This window comes from Temnothorax nylanderi, unplaced genomic scaffold, assembly GCF_030848795.1.
Source record: "Temnothorax nylanderi isolate EJ_2023f unplaced genomic scaffold, tnyl_v1.0 TNYL_tig0003_pilon, whole genome shotgun sequence".
NCBI classification, from domain to species: domain Eukaryota; kingdom Metazoa; phylum Arthropoda; class Insecta; order Hymenoptera; family Formicidae; genus Temnothorax; species Temnothorax nylanderi.
In genome coordinates this window covers 1,495,174-1,514,923 of record NW_027249065.1, presented here as the reverse complement: position 1 = coordinate 1,514,923, position 19,750 = coordinate 1,495,174, and the positions used below count along the sequence as shown (strand labels likewise).

The 19,750-nt window shown below is 32.4% G+C and overlaps 3 protein-coding genes across 4 annotated transcripts; 2 read left to right on the top strand and 1 right to left on the bottom strand.

The window, feature by feature from the left end:
- Positions 1–4,060: 4,060 nt before the first annotated feature.
- LOC139770071 (lysosomal aspartic protease-like) lies at positions 4,061–7,311 on the top strand. Its single transcript, XM_071701753.1, has 8 exons — positions 4,061–4,372; positions 4,895–5,118; positions 5,624–5,757; positions 5,904–6,103; positions 6,210–6,335; positions 6,417–6,549; positions 6,681–6,779; positions 6,855–7,311. Exons 1-8 carry the CDS (start codon positions 4,299–4,301, stop codon positions 7,011–7,013), a joined length of 1,149 nt encoding a protein of 382 aa, XP_071557854.1. The 5' UTR covers positions 4,061–4,298; the 3' UTR covers positions 7,014–7,311.
- Positions 7,312–10,350: 3,039 nt separating this feature from the next.
- LOC139770065 (chymotrypsin-1-like) lies at positions 10,351–12,567 on the bottom strand. The gene is made up of 5 exons (XM_071701740.1): positions 12,516–12,567; positions 11,475–11,592; positions 11,077–11,326; positions 10,742–10,882; positions 10,351–10,503 (listed from the first exon to the last, which is right to left on the bottom strand). Exons 1-5 carry the CDS (start codon positions 12,565–12,567, stop codon positions 10,351–10,353), a joined length of 714 nt encoding a protein of 237 aa, XP_071557841.1.
- A 3,926-nt stretch (positions 12,568–16,493) lies between these two features.
- LOC139771185 (lysosomal aspartic protease-like) lies at positions 16,494–19,639 on the top strand. 2 transcript variants are annotated; one of them, XM_071703768.1, is made up of 9 exons: positions 16,494–16,529; positions 16,594–16,694; positions 17,205–17,440; positions 17,935–18,050; positions 18,207–18,406; positions 18,530–18,652; positions 18,736–18,871; positions 19,004–19,102; positions 19,177–19,639. In XM_071703768.1, the coding sequence occupies exons 2-9, from the start codon at positions 16,621–16,623 to the stop codon at positions 19,333–19,335; spliced, it is 1,143 nt and encodes a 380-aa protein (XP_071559869.1). In that variant the 5' UTR covers positions 16,494–16,529; positions 16,594–16,620; the 3' UTR covers positions 19,336–19,639. The 2 variants fall into 2 exon arrangements, with proteins under 2 accessions (XP_071559869.1, XP_071559872.1); XM_071703771.1 differs by lacking the exon at positions 16,494–16,529 and having other exon boundaries at positions 16,536–16,694; positions 17,249–17,440.
- The last annotated feature ends 111 nt before the right edge of the window (positions 19,640–19,750 follow it).

Here is a 19,750-nt window from a genome sequence, read left to right as displayed (position 1 = left end):
AATTTTTGCAAGGTTCCCGTAAACTTCTGTAAATATTGTGGTATATGTATATTTAATATAAACATATATATACCTCTAAAAATAATTAATTATTTAAACATGATATTTTTTACAAAAATGTCAGACACCAATAACTTCAATCGCGAATTAATTAATTGTGTAAACGGATCTAGAAGAATATTTACATCTCTCTACATCGTCTCATACGTGTATTTTAACTTAAGAAATTAATGTGACGCCAACGATAAAATTTGTACTGAATAAAAGATATCTATTTCAAATAAATCTGTGACTTTTCCGAACCAATTTGTGGGTGACACTTTTATTTATTTAAATAGAAATAATTCTGTTAACTATTTATAAAGATATAAAAAGAAATAATAAAATATTCTTAAAACACAATATACCAGGAGATAAATGGGGCTAATAAACCGCACACATGATGTACGTGGTAATAATGTATTACACACACAAATTTCTCTTTTTCTCATTCTTCCTAACTAACAGCTTGCCTCTGTTTATACCTTCCACATTTACTCTATTACAATAAATCGACACACACATCTCACACCATTATTACTCTTTAAAATTAATTTAACGTTTGATCAGGAAACAAATTAATTTGCTTTACAATTCTATTACTTTTATTCGTAAACGTAAACTATTATTTACTGTATATCCCCGTAGGGTTCACAGTCTAGTATCTTACGGCGTTTTTGCAGGGACGTACCCAACCCTATCCCACTCTCATCCATTTCCTTTGGACCAACGGTTTAACGTCTCTTCCGAAAGACGGAGCCCAGTTTTTTCCGCACAAGATCTTATCTTGCACGGAGGGCGCAGTTTCTTCGGAAAAAAACTTTTTCCATACTATATGGCTCTAGTGGACTCGAACCTGGTTCCTCAGATTACGAGTCTGGCGCTCTACCACTGGACCACACTGCCGCCCTTATTACTTTTATTCTTTGTTCTTATTTTACAATATAAACCAGCACTAGAGTTTTTTAATTTTAACATTCTCAATTTTTCCGTTCTTAACAAAAATCGATTTCTTTACAGCCTATATTTTCGTATTATTCTAACATTTATATCACGATTCACCATTCTTAATGATACGTCAAGAGTACAGAAAGGTTTAATCCAGACACTGTGGAATACAAATGGCATTTATTATTATAGAGTTTTACCTCAACAATCTTTTTTTTAATTTTTTAAATTTGCCATGATCCATGTAAGGAAACTTGATACTCTTGTGTGAACGTTTGGATGTCCCATTGCGCAAAGAGAAGAGTAAGAGATGATTCCAATTTGAGTTCCATTGGCTACTAAAGGGCTTCCAGTATCATAATAATCACCCTGAAATAAAGATGCGATTATTAATAACAAAATGTTAATATTATAAATAACAATAAATTGTTTACTATTGCAAATTGTTGCTATAATAATTTCAGTATTAAGCTATAATTAAAATTGGCATATTATTAGATGCTATTAATGTAATTTTTTATATTATTAATATTTTTTCGGTGTTGTAAAACATAATAAACATATATGTATCAATTCGTTTTATAATATTAATAATTGACAGTTTACGTTGCACGCTTCTCCTTCTCCTTCTCTTGTCAAAGTACACAATTGAGTATTTTTTACACCCCATAGCCTTTCGCACTTTTCCTGCGGATATACACTCAACTCAATTTCTTGCAAGTTATTCGAAACCTCTCCATCATTCTAAAAAGGATAAATGCGTATTTGGACATTCGAAAGAAATGACGAACAATAAATAATTATTACATATCTTCTCACTTGTTACTTTCAATTTGTTATATTATATATAAAAAGAAAATAATGAGTTTTTCTTTGAAAAGAGTGCCTTATTTTAGACATTGAACTAGAAAAATCCGATATCATGAGTTCGATATTACCTTTGTATAATCCCATTCGGATAACGTGCACGACTTGCCCTCGAGATTCTCATCGCTTGTCATAAGACTTATCGGTTGCACTAGCTCGTTGTAATTGATAGGAGTTTCAAGATGAACCAAGGCGATATCATACAGTCGAATTATGCCGCCTAATATGTGATCTTTGTGGAAGCTAACACTTTCTATGTCATAAACATCTCCTGATTCGTTCAAGAAGTTTGTTCCGACATGAGCTTTTAGCTTATACAGCTCATCTGTATATCTAATGAGATAAAAAGAGCATATATAAGTATGTATATGTATGTATACTTAGTTTCACATATTATGTCCATTTGACTTATTAAAAGACTAGTGTTATAATTATATTTCACTAATACGGTATTGTGACATAGATTTAGAATGTGTAACATACCCTACGACACAACCTGCTGCGGTTAATATGTTACGATTATTGATGATAGATCCACCGCAATAGTGTTCATCGTAATATCTCAATGAAACTTGATACGGAAATTTGCCGATGGGAGCATACTTTCCACCGATGATATAAGGTGATGGATCTCCTTATTGACAAAAATAAATTAATCATGTTAATATACGCCGAAATTAATATTTGTAACATTACTACATACACTTTTAACAATAATAATAAAACATTGTGTCAATTTTACGGCTAAATGAGCCATAATATGCTCAGGAAAGTTACAGATTTATTTAGAATAAAAATCTTTTATTGAATAAAAATTTTATCGTTTACGCCATATTAATTTTTAACGTTAAAGTTACACATTATTTAGAAAATATACAGAGATACGTATGTATTTTTGTATATCCGTTTATATAATTAATTAATTGAAGACTGAAGTTATTGATATTTGAAATTTAAGATGTAAAAAGTACTATTTTTTTTATATAATTAATTATTTTTAGAAGTATTATACGTGTATGTTTATATATTTATATATATATTACATATGCGTACAGAAATGTTTACACAAACTATAAATGCTATAAAACGGACATTTATGCTATTACTGATAATTTTGCTTATGTTGGAAAGTAATTATTTTATACTATCTATATGTATTATTAGAAAGACACGTAGTTGTACCTCTCTCTATATCTATCTCTATATCGCTTTTTTTATTATAGAAAAATATTTATTATAATAATTTATGAATTCGTACCTTGAATGGCGTATGCCAGAGCGATAAATACGAGACAAGCTAACGCACGCATCTTTGTAGATTTAATGTCTGGGACTGTAGCGAATGGATGTGATACGCAAAACGAATAAGAGGTCGAGAGCCGAAGTCTAAGACTGTGACTAACGAAGCCAAAAACGATGTGTTAGAGCTGAAGTTAAAAACTATCTGTGTCTTCGCGGCGTTTTCCGCTCTATTTATACCCGAAAATGGCCAGAACCCCCCGCACGAGATTCTCACCACTTTCTACGCGTCTCAAGGGGGGAGGTTTTCTAGAAGCTTCTAGAAGCTTTTAGAAGCGTAGTTTTGGGCCCCATCTGGGCCTCAGCTTATCAACGGCAGTCCGATAACCGTAAGATAAACTAAACATTTACATTGACGCTCGGAATTCCGAGCTAACGTGCGTTGTCTAAAGTGTTCAAAATTTCAACGTGTCGTCCGAAATTTTAGTATAAAATTTCCGTACGTAACAATAACTTAAATGATAAAATTTTTATAAATTAAAAGATTTCTATTTTAAATAAATCTGTAACTTTCCTGGACCAATTTGTGGGTAACGGTTTTATTTACCTAAATAGGCATTATTTTACTAAGTATTTATAAAGATATAAAGAGAAACAAAAACGGGCACAGTAACAACTGTGCCGCAAACAACAACGTAGAACTACGTCAACTGTCACTATTTCATGTTAAAGTATTCAGCGAAGGAAAGTAGACGTAGGGCTACGTCAACTATCACTATTATTCAACGAAAGACAGTTTGCGGCACAGAGTAACATTATAGCAAGTCTTCAAAAATAATTTCAGTGATTCTTTGAAGCAAGAGGATTAAAATACCGGAGATATACCTAAGAGTACCGTAAGATGTTCAATCATAGGATTAACTAATGAAAAATGACTCTCAACTCTAAATTGTGTTTCTCGAAGCGATTTCTTATAATATCGTTCGAACACAAAGCTTTGGAACGCTTCGCTTGTTTTTCTGCCCTCCTGCGCTCACCTCCTTAAGCACAAGGACATGTACGCACATTTGTATATAAGGGAACGCTTAGCAATTTGACTGCCTGTTCTTTGTCTGTACGTACCGGTTGTGGATTGACTCGCAGTTATAACGGTCCTAAAACAATTTTGACTTTTGTAGCTTCAGTCGCCGAGAAATTCAGGAAACATGTATCGGCTCTTTGTGACGATGACGGTAATCACGGTAATCAACTTCGCGTCAATCAATGCGGAGGTGTATAGGTGAGTACATGTTATATACAAACGATCCACATTTATATCGACACGATGAATTATAATACCGTATAAAGATCGCGCTTCCAAAATCGCCGCAGAGAATTTGCGATAAATAATTATCAAATCAATTTCAAAACCATAATTGTATCAAATCTGTAAGAAAAACGCATTTTGAAGGTCGGAATAAAGTGAGCAAAAACTAATTACAAGAGATGCTTTGAGTATTCCTTCGAAAATCTTATTTTAAGTGAGATTAGCGTCGTGTGATATCCTCTTTTCATGATGACACCAATCTCACTTAAAATACCTAACTACATTCTAATGCGTAAATATATGCAGGTAGCATTTATTTCTTAATGCCAAAATGTTGAGGCTTTAATAGTTTTTAAATAAAAAGTGCTTGAGAATGATCAAATAAATTATTTGAAATTCGTATTTATGTTCTACGATATATGTACATACATTTGCGTTTATATACGATACATATACGCATATAATATAACGGAATTTTTTTTATGTTGCTTCAAGAATTCCGTTATACAAGACATACACATCCGTTGAAAAATCTTCGACGGAGACTATGAGACACCGACGTTCGTGGTCGGGTATAACTTTGATTTACAAAAATCTTCAATACTACGGTACTATCAAAATTGGAACTCCACCGCAGGAGTTTAAAATACTTTTCGACACTGGTTCCTCAGATCTCTGGGTACCATCCAAAGACTGCGACGTTAGCCAACATGCTTGCTGTAAGTATATCATAACATCGCTACCTCCCCGACATTCTATTATTCCTATATGTACATTTGTATTTAAAAATTATTTAGCTGTATTTAAAAAATTAATGTTTCAAGTATTAAAATAATCTTAATAATTTTTTTCTCGTTTAATGATATCAAGTAAAAATATAAGATAAGAATAATCTTGTAGAATTGTATCTATATTCTATTTACATTTCAAGTAAAGTTATAAAACCTTTAAAGCAACCGTTTCAAAGATTCGAATCAGTGGTAAGGTAAATATTATGTAGCTAAGTTCCATACTTACATACTCTCTGATTTACATTATTTATCACACTTACTTTAAAGATACAAATAATTTCTTATACAAAACAGCTAAACGTGCTAAACCAAATAAATACATTTGATGATTTAAACTACTGTTAGTTATATACTTAGATTAATAAAGGGAAATTTTTATATTTCTAGACTTTTCAATATTAACTGATTTAATTTTATTTATTACTTTTTGCAGTGAAACATAATAAATATGATAATACAAAGTCTACCACATACATCGAAGAAGGAAGTACGTTTAATATTTCTTACCACAATGCAAAGTGGCGAGATGTCAAATTGTACGGAAAGTTATCTTTTGATGACATAAAGGTAAGTCATCGTCAAGTAAATGATATATTTAATTCTAATCACAGTCATAAATCTATGAAAATTTTCCAAAAAGCACATGTTGTTATTATTCTCCGAAAAAAAAGCGCGCGCAATTATACTTTATTAATAATATCAACGTTTCGTAGATTGGTGGCCCTACGGTTACAACACAGATATTCGGAGAGATAACCAATTTCTCGACAAACTTTTGGGACTGGTCACAATGCGACGGCGTTCTGGGGATGGGTTATCCCGCCTTATCTCTCTTAAAGGCGCCTACTGTCTTCCAAAACATGATTGATCAACACGTCGTGTCCCAACCAATTTTTAGCATCTATCTAAATCGGTATGTATCTTTCCGTATGCCTCACGTGCCTCCTGTGTTTAATACTATTTTTTAAATTACATACTTTGTCTTTCCATGCAATGTAAAAAATATACAACCTATGCAGAAAGTACGAGAACTCCCCTTACGGCGGTGAACTAATATTAGGTGAGCCCAATCCTGCCCATTACGAGGGCGAGTTTACGTATGTGAATGTTACCCGCAAAAAATACTGGCAATTTAAAATGGATAAGTATGTAGTTTTTTTTCTAAATTAGAAGTATGTTAATCGCGGATTATATGTCAGCTAATTGGTAATGCTATCCCACTGTAGGATTCAAGTAAAAAATTACATTTCTTGCTCGAAATGGTGTCAAGCTATCGTCGACACGGGCTACTCTATGATAGCTGGACCACCGCTGACTATCGATGTTATTTACAGAGAAATCGGTGTTGTTAATAATACGGTAATTTATTATCCCTTTCTGCAATGGCAGCTTTCACAATTATCTTAAATAAATTATTGAAATAAATTAATAAATGTTTGATAAGTTACGGATTATTAATATGGATTACTAACATTGACCTTCGTTTAAAGGTGCCATGCGACGATGATTATATTTCTAAATTGCCCGATATCAATTTCGTCATAGGTGGTAAGACGTTTCGACTCACTGGTCAAGATTATATCTTGAAGGTAAAGAATATTATTATATAAAGGTTTAAATTGTTTTTAGAATAGAAATATCATGCCATATTTAATGTCTCATAGCTCGGCGCTGAATTAGGAGGTAATTGCATTCCCGGCTTCCAAGCTGTTACTCAGTTTGATGGTATAGATTGGATTTTGGGCGATGTATTTATTCGTCGCTACTACACCGTGTTCGACATGGGAAACGACCGAGTGGGATTCGCCCTTGCAAGACATTAAATCTTGATTGCCTTCTCATGAAGTTATTATTAAATATTAGGAAATCTAAATGACATTACTAAACAAATAAGTCACAGTTTTTTTAGAATATCGACCGACATATGGTCTGTAATTTTATTTGGACTTATTATATGGTATATTTTTAAATTAATACATATGTGAGAATTAGAAGAAAGATATGCGATATTTATTCTACCAACGATTTGGTACATCTTGTTCTTTCGGCAACTATCGAATTGTTAGATATTGTGAATACAACTTGTATATAAGTCTATTAAAATGAAGTATATATATTTTACACTGAATATTGATTTCATATATCGCCCTTTCAATCTCATCTTAATGTAGTATCCCGAAAAATATTATCTGGTTTAATCTTATAAATTTTCTGCTTACATACGAGTACGAGATATCATATAACATTCTGCTTATATGTATAAGAGTATGACATACTGCATTTGTAATCAATATATAACTTTTTACATTTCTTATGCTTACACAAACGTATATACGCATAAATCTTTTGCTTATTAATAAAAATTATCCAAAATTTTCGACACATAGATACCAAATTGTCGATACGAAAATTATCATGTCGTATGTATTTTAATTAATAATTTGTTATAATATTGCAAAACTGGTTTAGGTATCTCACTATCGTTAAATATTATAAACTTATATTTTGAAATTGTTATTTTTAGAAACTTGCATATTGTATTAACTACTGCTAGTGTTAAATAAAATATGATACACAAAGAGAGATTATCGAGTAATTTTGATACATGATTTGTAACAACGATAATATTTTCTGGCAATACACGTTTGCAAAAACTTTATATAATTACAAGCCAATGTCTCCACAATATTAGGAGAAAATATCAGACTATATAAATAATAGTAGCTAAACATCTTGCGTTATGCAATTTATGCAACAATTTATTATACTTTTCAAGAGATCTGTAAAAGAAAGGCTTCAAGTCCTACATAAAATTGATTTCTTAATTCCGAGCTAACATTTTCGAAATTGTATCCTTTATTCCCGCTTTTTGTTTTTTATACTCTTTTTGATTATTCTAAAATCTGACGAGATCGACCAACTATTTCCAATATGAAAACTATAGTGGCGCAAGTGTATCCAGATTAAATTAGTGAAAAGAGCTATTGGCTATTAGAGGCGTTAGAATTTTTAAAATTCTTTGTTCGCTTTACTGCCCTCCTCCTTTTTGTTATTATATTAGACACAAAGAACGTACACGCATCTGTATATGAGCAGCGACGGGAACGCTAAGTTTGATTACATTCTTTGTCTATTATGCGTACCAATTTGAGACTGATTCGAAGTTATAACGACCTTAAAACCTTCTTAATTCTCTCTTGTAGCTTTAGTCGCCAAGAAATTCAAGAAACATGTATCAGCTGTTTGTGGCAATCGTAGTAATTGACTTCGCGTTAATCAACGCGGAGTTACATAGGTGAGTACATGTTATATACAAACGATCCACATTTATATCGACACGATGAATTATAATACCGTATAGAGATCGCGCTTCCAACTACTTGGAATCGCCGCAGAATTCGCGATAAATAATTATCAAATCAATTTCAAATACTCTAATTGTATCAAATCTGTAAGACAAACGCATTTTGAAAGTCGGAATAAAGTGAGCAGACTAATTACAAGAGATGCTTTGAGGATTCCTTCGAAAATCTTATTTTAAACGAGATTAGCATCATGAAAAGAGGAATTTGCATTTAAAATACCTAACTACATTCTAATGCGTAAATATATGCAGGTAGCATTTATTTCTTAATGTCAATATGTTGAGGCTTTAATAGTTTGTGGTGACCGCGCGCGCCCCTATCAAGATGGCAACACGTTTAGGCACGTTTTCTCACGAGCGCTCGACCGCGCCGACTTAAATATATAAACAAATTCGATAACAATATTCATTGCCCTGATCGACACTCTCACCGACGATCTCATCGGACGACAAGAGTTAGGCGGCATATAGTGGAGGGGCACCATCGCGACTCGCAGAGAGTCGCATGGTATTTTTGGGGACGTTTCCTCCACATACCATCGTTACATCCAACCATACACTCCTCTCCATCACTTGATAGTCGGTCATGGAATCATCCATGACCGACATCGACATCCGTATCCCCAAAAGTTTTTAAATAAAAAGTGCTTGAAAATGATCAAATAAATTATTTGAAATTCGTATTTATGTTCTACGATATATGTACATACATTCGCGTTTATACGATACATATACGCATATAATATAACGGAAATTTTTTTATGTTGCTTCAAGAATTCCGTTACACAAGACATCTGTTGAAAAATTTTCGACAGAAATTATGATACGACTCCGTTCGGGTACGGCAATCGTACCTCTGATTATAATTATGACAATATACAATATTATGGTAATATCGAAATTGGAACTCCACCGCAGACATTTAAAATACTTTTCGACACTGGTTCCTCAGATCTCTGGGTACCATCTAAAAACTGCAACGTTAGGCTACCTAATTGCTGTAAGTGTGTATCATCGCTACCTCTCCGATATTCTATTATTTCTCGATGTACATTTGTTTTAAAAAAATATTATTGTTTCAAGCGTTAAAATAATCTTAATTATTCCTTTTTCTTTTGATATCAAGTAAAAATATAAGATAAGAATAATACTGTAGAATTGTGTCTCTTCCATCTCATCCCTGGACAATACGGCGCCTGAGAATCCCTGAATTTTTTTTCTTCTCTCTTCCTTTGTCACTTTTTCTCTTTTTCTCTCTCTAAATTGCTACGTAACCGCGACTACTTCACGGCAACGTGATTTCGATGTCACGAAAGGCCCATTGGAGTAATGAATAAAGTTCTACGTTTTATAATATTAAATATTTAGCCGACTTACGGATTCGCTGGACCCCGGGTGGCATATAAGGGTTAATAATGACATTCCAGCAAATAATATAAAATAAAATTATAAAATAAAACTTGTGGAGAGGATGGCTTAAAATGGATTTGCTGAAAATTTGAAAAGTTCCAAAAATTCTGTTTTTTCCCCACACAGAATTATGAGAAATATGAATGAGATATGAATATTACTGTTACCTGATTTATTATATTTGAATTAATGTCGCTCTAGGTTATTATTATCATCAGTATAATTATTTTTGAAATTTTCATCTCTATGTTCATTAAAAGACCGCGGTATTGGATATTGGATATAGAAATAAACGAGTCATTTTTTGAGAGACATATATTTCAGAAATATCAAGACGTTATTTACAGATATGGACAGGTATTATGGGTAGGTATCGAGCATAGAATTTATTTTTTTAAATTTGCAATGATCCATTTTATGGAACTTAATACTCTTGTGTGAACGTTTGGATGTCCCATTGCGCAGGGAAAAAAGTAAACGACGATTCCAATTTGAGCTCCATTGGCTACTAAAGGGCTTCCAGTATCATAATGATTACCCTGAAATAAAGATGCGATTATTAATAACAAAATGTTAATATTATAAATAACAATAAATTGCTTACTATTGCAAATTGTTGCTATAATAATTTCAGTATTAAGCTATAGTTAAAATTGGCATATTATTAGATGCTGTTAATGTAATTTTTTTGTATTATCAATATTCTTTCGGTGTTGTAAAACATAATAAACATATATGTATCAATTTGTTTTATAATATTAATAATTGACAGTTTACGTTGCACGCTTCTCCTTCTCCTTCTCTTGTCAAAGTACACAATTGAGTATTTTTTACACCCCTTCTCTCGCACTTTTCCTGCGAATAACCTCTCAACTCAATTTCTTGCAAGTTATTCGAAATCACCTTTCTATCACCATTCTAAAAAGTATAAATGCGTATTTGTACATTCGAAAGAAATGACGAACAATAAATAATTATTACATATCTTCTCACTTGTTACTTTCAATTTGTTATATTATATATAAAAAGAAAATAATAAGTTTTTCTTTGAAAAGAGTGCCTTATTTTAGACATTGAACTAGAAAATTCCGATATCATGAGTTCGATATTACCTTTGTTCCCCATCCGGATAACGTGCACGACTTGCCCTCGAGATTCTCATCGCTTGTCATAAGATTTATCGGTTGCACTAGCTCGTTGTAATTGATAGGAGTTTTAAGATGAACTAAAGCGATAGTATACCATCGAGTTATGTAGTAATCTTCGGGGATGCTAACACTTTCTATGTCATAAACATCTCCTGATTCGTTCAAGAAGTTTGTTCCGACATGAGCTTTTAGCTTATACAGCACATGGCTATATCTAATGAGATAAAAAGAGCATATATAAGTATGTATATGTATGTATACTTAGTTTCACATATTATGTCCATTTGACTTATTAAAAGACTAGTTTTATAATTATATTTCATTAATACGGTATTGACATAGATTTAGAATGTGTAACATACTTTGCGACACATCTTGCTGTGGTTAATATGTTACGATTATTGAGGATAGATCCACCGCAATAGTGTTTATCGTCATATCTCAATGAAACTTGATATGGAAATTTGCCGACGGGAGCATCTTTATGAAGGAACGGATTATTGACAAAAATAAATTAATCATGTTAATATACGCCGAAATTAATATTTGTTACATTACTACATACACTTTTAACAATAATAATAAAACATTGTGTCAATTTTACGGCTAAGTGAGCCGTAATATGCTCAGGAAAGTTACAGATTTATTTACAATAAAAATCTTTTATTGAACAAAAATTTTATCGTTCACGCCATATTAATTTTTAACGTTAAAGTTACACATTATTTAGAGAATACAGAGATACGTATGTATTTTTGTATATCCGTTTATATAATTAATTAATTGAAGACTGAAGTTATTGATATTTGAAATTTAAGATGTAAAAAGTACTATTTTTCACATATTGTTGCGCTGCGCTCCGCTAATCTCAAGCACTCGCGTTCGCGCCGCGCACTCCCGGATTCGCGTAAGGAAGGAAGCACTCTTTTGAAAAGGAAGAACTCAGGTTTATTCAAGAAATACAGAGGAAGATTGGAGAACAGGTTCGAACGGTTCGAATCTCCAGATAAATCTGACTAATCTGACAGGAGATAATAAATCAATACATTTATATGTGTCCCGTTGTCAAGGGACGCACTTCGGTTTGAAGCTACTCATGAGCGAAGTTCAGGCTTCTCGTGAGCGAAGTTCAACGGGTGTCTCAGCACGGGCGCAACAATATATACATATATATTACATATATATTACATATGCGTACAGAAATGTTTACACAAACTATAAATGCTATAAAACGGACATTTATGCTATTACTGATAATTTTGCTTATGTTGGAAAGTAATTATTTTATACTATCTATATGTATTATTAGAAAGACACGTAGTTGTACCTCTCTCTATATCTGTCTCTATATCGCTTTTTTTATTATGGTAAAATATTTATTATAATAATTTATTAATTCGTACCTTGAATGGCGTATGCCAGAGCGATAAATACGAGAAAAGCGAACGCACGCATCTTTGCAGATTTAATGTCGGGGACTGTAGCGAATAGATGTGATACGCAAAACTAATAAGAGGTCGAGAGCCGAAGTCTAAGACTGTGTGACCAACGAAGCCGAAGCTATAAACGATGTGTTAGAGCTGAAGTTAAAAACTATCTGTGTCTTCGCAGAGTTTTCCGCCCTATTTATACCCGAAAATGGCCAGAACCCCCGCACGAGATTCTCACCATTTTCTACGCGTCTCAAGGGGGGAGGTTTTCTAGAAGCTTCTAGAAGCTTTTAGAAGCGTAGTTTTGGGCCCCATCTGGGCCTCAGCTTATCAACGGCAGTCCGATAACCGTAAGATAAACTAAACATTTACATTGACGCTCGGAATTCCGAGCTAACGTGCGTCGTCTAAAGTGTTCAAAATTTCAACGTGTCGTCCGAAATTTTAGTATAAAATTTCCGTACTCTCTAAATCTGAATCAGTGAATAGTCACTGATATCAGTTATAAGTATACCACTTTCATGAATCAGTGGTATACTTATAACTGATATCAGTGACTATTCACTGATTCACAGTACTATTCACTGATTCAGATTTAGAGAGTACGTAACAATAACTTAAATGATAAAATTTTTATGAATTAAAAGATTTCTATTTTAAATAAATCTGTAACTTTCCTGAACCAATTTGTATGGATAACGGTTTTATTTACCTAAATAGGCATTATTTTACTAAGTATTTATAAAGATATAAAGAGAAACAAAAACGGGCACAGTAACAACCTTGCCGTAAACAACAACGTAGAACTTTTAATTTTAGTTTATAAAATTAATTTTTATTTTATTATTAATTTCTTTTAATTTATTAATTTAATCAAGAAATATATTTTTCACATATTGACTGATATCTTTCGGGAGGTCGTATCTTACACAATTCGAGGTCGATTTTACATAATTTCCGGTTTTTATGCTTAAACGCTCAGTCAGGCAACCCCGAAGCTAAGTGTCTACATCCTATCTTGAAATAGATTACCAAAAATGAATTATAGTTGTTGAAATTTTCTCGTATTTTCTCGTATTTGTAGATACGACAAATTTGCACTTCAAAATTATAATCAAATGAACAAGATACGACATATTTATTTTTAAATGACAATAATAAATGTTATTTAAAAATAAATACGTCGTATCTTGTTCATTTGATTACAATTTTAAAGTGCGTCGTATCTATAAAAATTGCGTTTTTGCGTTTGTTTCTCACGAATAATATCAAATTAAACAATAAAGCTGTATTTTAATTCCAAATCACTATACTTTTGAACAGTAAAGCAAACTATCTTGTTTGTTGCTTATCAACAAAACAAAAATTTACGAATCCTGTAAAGTGACAGTTTTTGAGATACGACCTCCCGAAAGATATCAGTGTCGATATACGATAGAAACAATAAAAAATATGAACAGGAAAAGATTTTGTCATCGTTGAAATGGAATTCGAACTTGTGAAGATCTATAAACGACAAAACATTTATGTTATTGAGTTATTGATTATTTTTACTGCCCAATCTATTGTAGGGTATATGCAAAAGTTAAGTGAAAAAGCAAAACAAATGTAATGCGTTAAACATATTTTAATGTACGGTGCTTTTTAGTATTATATTTAGTGTTATTTGCAATTGGGAACAAAGTTCTTTGGAAGTTTTAAACATCATCGCAGGTGATGACCATTACATGATTTATAGGGAAGATAAATATAGGAAGATTTTTCAATTTTAAAATATTTATTGTTATTTTATAATAAAACATTACATTTACATTCTCTCACTTTATGAGATTTTACATTATTTTATATCACGTTTCACTTTATTGATAATTGGATTTGCCACAAAGAACCCTGTCTATTTTAGAACCCTCGCGTCTAATAACGAGACTTTGCTAAAATAAAAAATTATTGTTAGAGGATCAGAATATTCTACAGACATAATCCTTTAAGTCGACATTGTTTAGAGATACACTCTCTGAAACATTAGAAAAATATACTAATATAGCATTCTTTCATTCGATTTCTTGGCATCCAGGACATTTCTCCGTGGTGATAGTGGTAATGGATATAATCAATTATTTTTAATATCCCTGACTCACATTCAGAAACTTGCAATTAGCTGGATCAGTAGTAACAAATTTATTTGTATAAAGTACTTCAATTGATATATTAAAATAGTTTATTATCCGTCATCACAGGGAGGTGCCTAGGACGTCGAAAAATCGAATAAAACAAAGTTATTTCGTACATTTTTCTAATTTTTCAAAGAGTGTATCTCTGAACGGTATTAACTTACAATAAAGGATTATGTTTATATAGAAATATTTCGATCCTCTAACAATAATCTTTCATTTTAAGTCTCGTTACTAAACGCGAGGGGCCTAAAACCTCTATAAAAATGGGCAAAGTTCTTTGTAAGTGAGTTTAATGCCAAATTGGCAACAATTTGCTATTAATTTACTTACTGGATTATAAACACGCTGCTGTATTACAGACGGGTTGCAATCATATCTACCCATTAGAGAATAGATATTTTGTACTCTAAACGGTAAGATATAAATGCACCCATGTGCACATATGGGTAGCAATTTACTCCATTTGCACGAATTCTTGTATGAACACAGTGCACAAGATGACACTAATGTAGATAGATGAGCGATCGTATATTTTATTTGCACATTATAAACAGCGCTAATAAGCGCAGAATGCATTTTGACAGTAGTCACTGCGGCGAGCGCAGAATGCATTTTAACAATAGTCACTGCGGCGAGCGCAGAATGCATTTTGACAATAATCACTGCGGCGAGCGCAGAATGCATTTTGACAATAGTCACTGCGGCGAGCGTACAAAGTTTGAAAACAAATGGGATATTCAATTTTGATATCACGTATAATCATCGATAATTTCGAGAATTTTCTTCCTCTGAAAACTATAAATTTCCTTCAAAAATTAGTTATTAAGACTGTATATTTGACATTAAATTAATATAATATAAGAACGCCATCAAGTCCGAGCTAGGATCTAAGTAGCAAATAATTTCCGTGTGAATTTCTAATACTATTTCCAACTAAACTGCGCGCCAACGAATTGTCGGTCTTGAAACACAGTTTTTTCGTTAGAACAGTAAATTCACTTAAATAAATCGCAAATCGATTTAATTTTTGATGCTAAATCGTATCTAACATCCCCCCTTTCCCCGAATATTACTGTAAAGAATTTATTGCGAAAAAATATTATCTCAGTCAGGATTTTTTCGCAATAAATTCTTTACAGTAATATTCGGGGGAAGGGGGGATGTTAGATACGATTTGTATCAGCATCAAAAGTTAAATCGATTTGCGATTTATTTAAGTAAATTTACTGTTCTAACGTACTGTTCTAACGTAAACTGTTCTAAAGTCTGTAATGTGATTTAGTCCGGACTCAATCCTAGGGGCAAAGTATGTCGGTAATCAAAGCACGGAAATGCTGGTCTCGACTTTTGAGGGGCCATTGGCTATCTGTCTATTAATCTGTGCTTTCAAAGATCAATTTCACCTTATTAATCATTAAACTTTTTTAAGTACATTGAGTTGCGCTAGTGAAATATTTACGTATATGCAAAACGCAATTTTTAGAGTCGATTGGGATAGTGAAAAGAGCTCTTAGGCTCTCAGAGAATTTGTATAAACTTTAAAGCTTTTAAGCCTTGTGTCCACGATGCTAGAAATCGCTCCGAAAATTAACCAATCGCATTGGCCAATTGTCGAATTGCTTAAATATGATTGGTCAATTCTTTTTCTCCATCCGAGATCTCGAAGCGATTTCTAATATCGTTCGAACACAAAGCTTTGGAACGCTTCGTTTGTTTTTCTGCCCTCTTGCTCACCTTCTTATAAGCACAAGGCCATGCACGCACATTTGTATATAAGGGAACGCTTAGGAATTTGACTGCCTGTTCTTTGTCTGTACGTACCGGTTGTGGATTGACTCGCAGTTATAACGGTCCTAAAACAATTTTGGCTTTTGTAGCTTCAGTCGCGGAGAAATTCAGTTAACATGTATCGGCTCTTTGTGACGATGACGGTAATCACGGTAATCAACTTCGCGTCAATCAACGCGGAGTTGCATAGGTGAGTACATGTTATATACAAACGATCCACATTTATATCGACACGATGAATTATAATACCGTATAGAGATCGTGCTTCCAACTATTTGGAATCGCCGCAGAGAATTCGCGATAAATAATTATCAAATCAATTTCAAATACCATAATTGTATCAAATCTGTAAGAAAAACGCATTTTGAAAGTCGGAATAAAGTGAGCAAACTAATTACAAGAGATGCTTTGAGAATTCCTTCGAAAATCTTATTTTAAATGAGATTAGCATCATGAAAAGAGGAATTCGCATTTAAAATACCTAACTACATTCTCATGCGTAAATATATGCAGGTAGCATTTATTTCTTAATGTCAAAATGTTGAGGCTTTAATAGTTTTTAAATAAGAAGTGCTTGAAAATGATCAAATAAATTATTTGAATTTCGTATTTATGTTGTACGATATATGTACATACATTCGCGTTTATACGATACAAGTACGCATATAATATAACGGAAATTTTTTTATGTTGCTTCAAGAATTCCGTTACACAAGACATACTCTGTTGAAACATTTTCGACAGAAACTATGATACCACTCCGTTCGGGACGTTCGGTTACGGCAAACGTATCTCTGATTAATTATCTAAATATTCAATACTGCGGTACTATCGAAATTGGAACTCCACCGCAGACATTTAAAATACTTTTCGACACTGGTTGCTCAGATCTCTGGGTACCATCCAAAAACTGCAACGTCAGCCAACCTGCTTGCTGTAAGTATATCATAACATCGCTACCTCCCCGACATTCTATTATTCCTATATGTACATTTGTATTTAAAAAGCTTAATGTTTCAAGTATTAAAATAATCTTAATAATTTTTTTCTCGTTTAATGATTGATATCAAGTAAAAATATAAGATAAGAATAATGCTGTAGAATTGTATCTATTCCATTTACATTTCAAGTAAAGTTATAAAATCTTTAAAGCAACCGTTTCAAAGATTCGAATCAGTGGTAAGGTAAATATTATGTAGCTAAGTTCCATACTTACATACTCTCTTATTTACATTATTTAGCACACTTACTTTAAAGATACAAATAATTTCTTATACAAAACAGCTCACATGTTAAAGCAAAAAATACAAACATAAATATATTTGATGATTTAACTACTGTTAGTTATATATTTAGATTAATATAGAGAAATTTATATTTCTAGATTCTTCAATATTAACTGATTTAATTTTATTTACTACTTTTTGCAGTGAAACATAATAAATATGATAATACACAGTCCACCACATATATATCACCGAATACTTCATTATTTTATAAAGACGATGCCGGTGTGTATGGGTTTACATCTATTGATGACGTAATCGTAAGTCATTGTCAAGTAAATGATATATTTAATTCTAATCACAGTCATAATCTATGAAAATTTTCTAAAAAGCACATGTTGCTATCATTCTCCGAAAAAAAATGCGCGCAATTATACCTTATTAATAATAACATTATTAATAATAACGTTTCGCAGATTGCTGGCCTTAAGGTTTCATTCCACGAATTCGCAGAGATAACAAATTTCGCTACAAACTTTTGGGACTATGCAAAATGCGACGGCGTTCTGGGGATGGGTTATCCAGACTTATCCCATTTTAATAGGCCTAACGTCTTCCAAAACATGATTGATGAACAACTGGTGTCCCGAAACATTTTTAGCTTCTATCTAAATCGGTATGTATCTTTCCGTATGCCTCACGTGTGTTTAATACTATTTTTTTAATTACATATTTTGTCTTTCCATGCAATGTAAAATGCAAATGTATAAAAAATGTAAAAAATATACAACCTATATAGAAATCTCTCGGACGTGATCGGCGGTGAACTGATATTGGGTGGTTCCGATCCCGCTCATTACGACGGCGACTTTACGTATGTTAATGTTAACCGCCTAGAATACTGGGAATTTAAAATAGATAAGTATGTAGTTTTTTTTCTCTAAATTATACGTATGTCAACCACGGATTATATGTCAGCTAATTGGTAATGCTATCCCACTGTAGGATTCAAGTAAAAAATTACACCTTTTGCTCGGAAGGCTGTCAAGCTGTCGTCGACACGGGCGCTTCTATGATAGGTGGACCACCGCAGACTATCGCAGCTCTTAACAGAGAGATCGATGTTAATGATAATGGAACAGTAAATAATAGATCCTTTTCGTTAATGGCAGCTTTCACAATTATCTTAAATAAATTATTGAAATAAATTAATAAATGTTTGATAAGTTACGGATTGTTAATATGGATTACTAACATTGACCTTCGTTTAAAGGTGCAATGCGACGATGATTATATTTCTAAATTGCCCGATATCAATTTCGTCATAAGTGGTAAGACGTTTCGACTCACTGGTCAAGATTATATCTTGAAGGTAAAGAATATTATATAAAGGTTTAAATTGTTTTTATAGAATAGAAATATCATGCCATATTTAATGTCTCATAGTTCGGCGCTGAATTAGGAGGTAATTGCATTCCCGGCTTCCAAGCTGTTACTCAGTTGGATGGTTTAGATTGGATTTTGGGCGATGTATTTATTGGTCGGTACTACACAGAGTTTGACATGGAGAACGACCGAGTGGGATTCGCCATTGCAAAAAATTAAATCTTAATTGCCTTCTCATGAAGTTATCATTAAATATTAGGAAATTTAAATGACAATTAATCAACAAATAAGTCAAAGTTTCTTTAGAATATCGACTCGCATGTGCCTATTGGCCTGTAATTTTTATTTCTTATTATTTATGTGTTATGTTGTTAAATGAATACGTATGTGAAAATTGGAACAAAGATATGCGATATTATTTCTACCAACGATTTGGTACATCTTGTTCTTTCAGTAATTATCGAATTATTATAAGATATTGTGAGTACAACTAAGTCTATTAAAATAAAGTATATATTTTTCACATTGTATATTGATTTCATATATCGACCCTTCAATTTTATTTTAACGTAGTATTTCGAAAAATATTGTTTCATATATTATAAATTTTCTGCTTACATACAAGTACAAGATA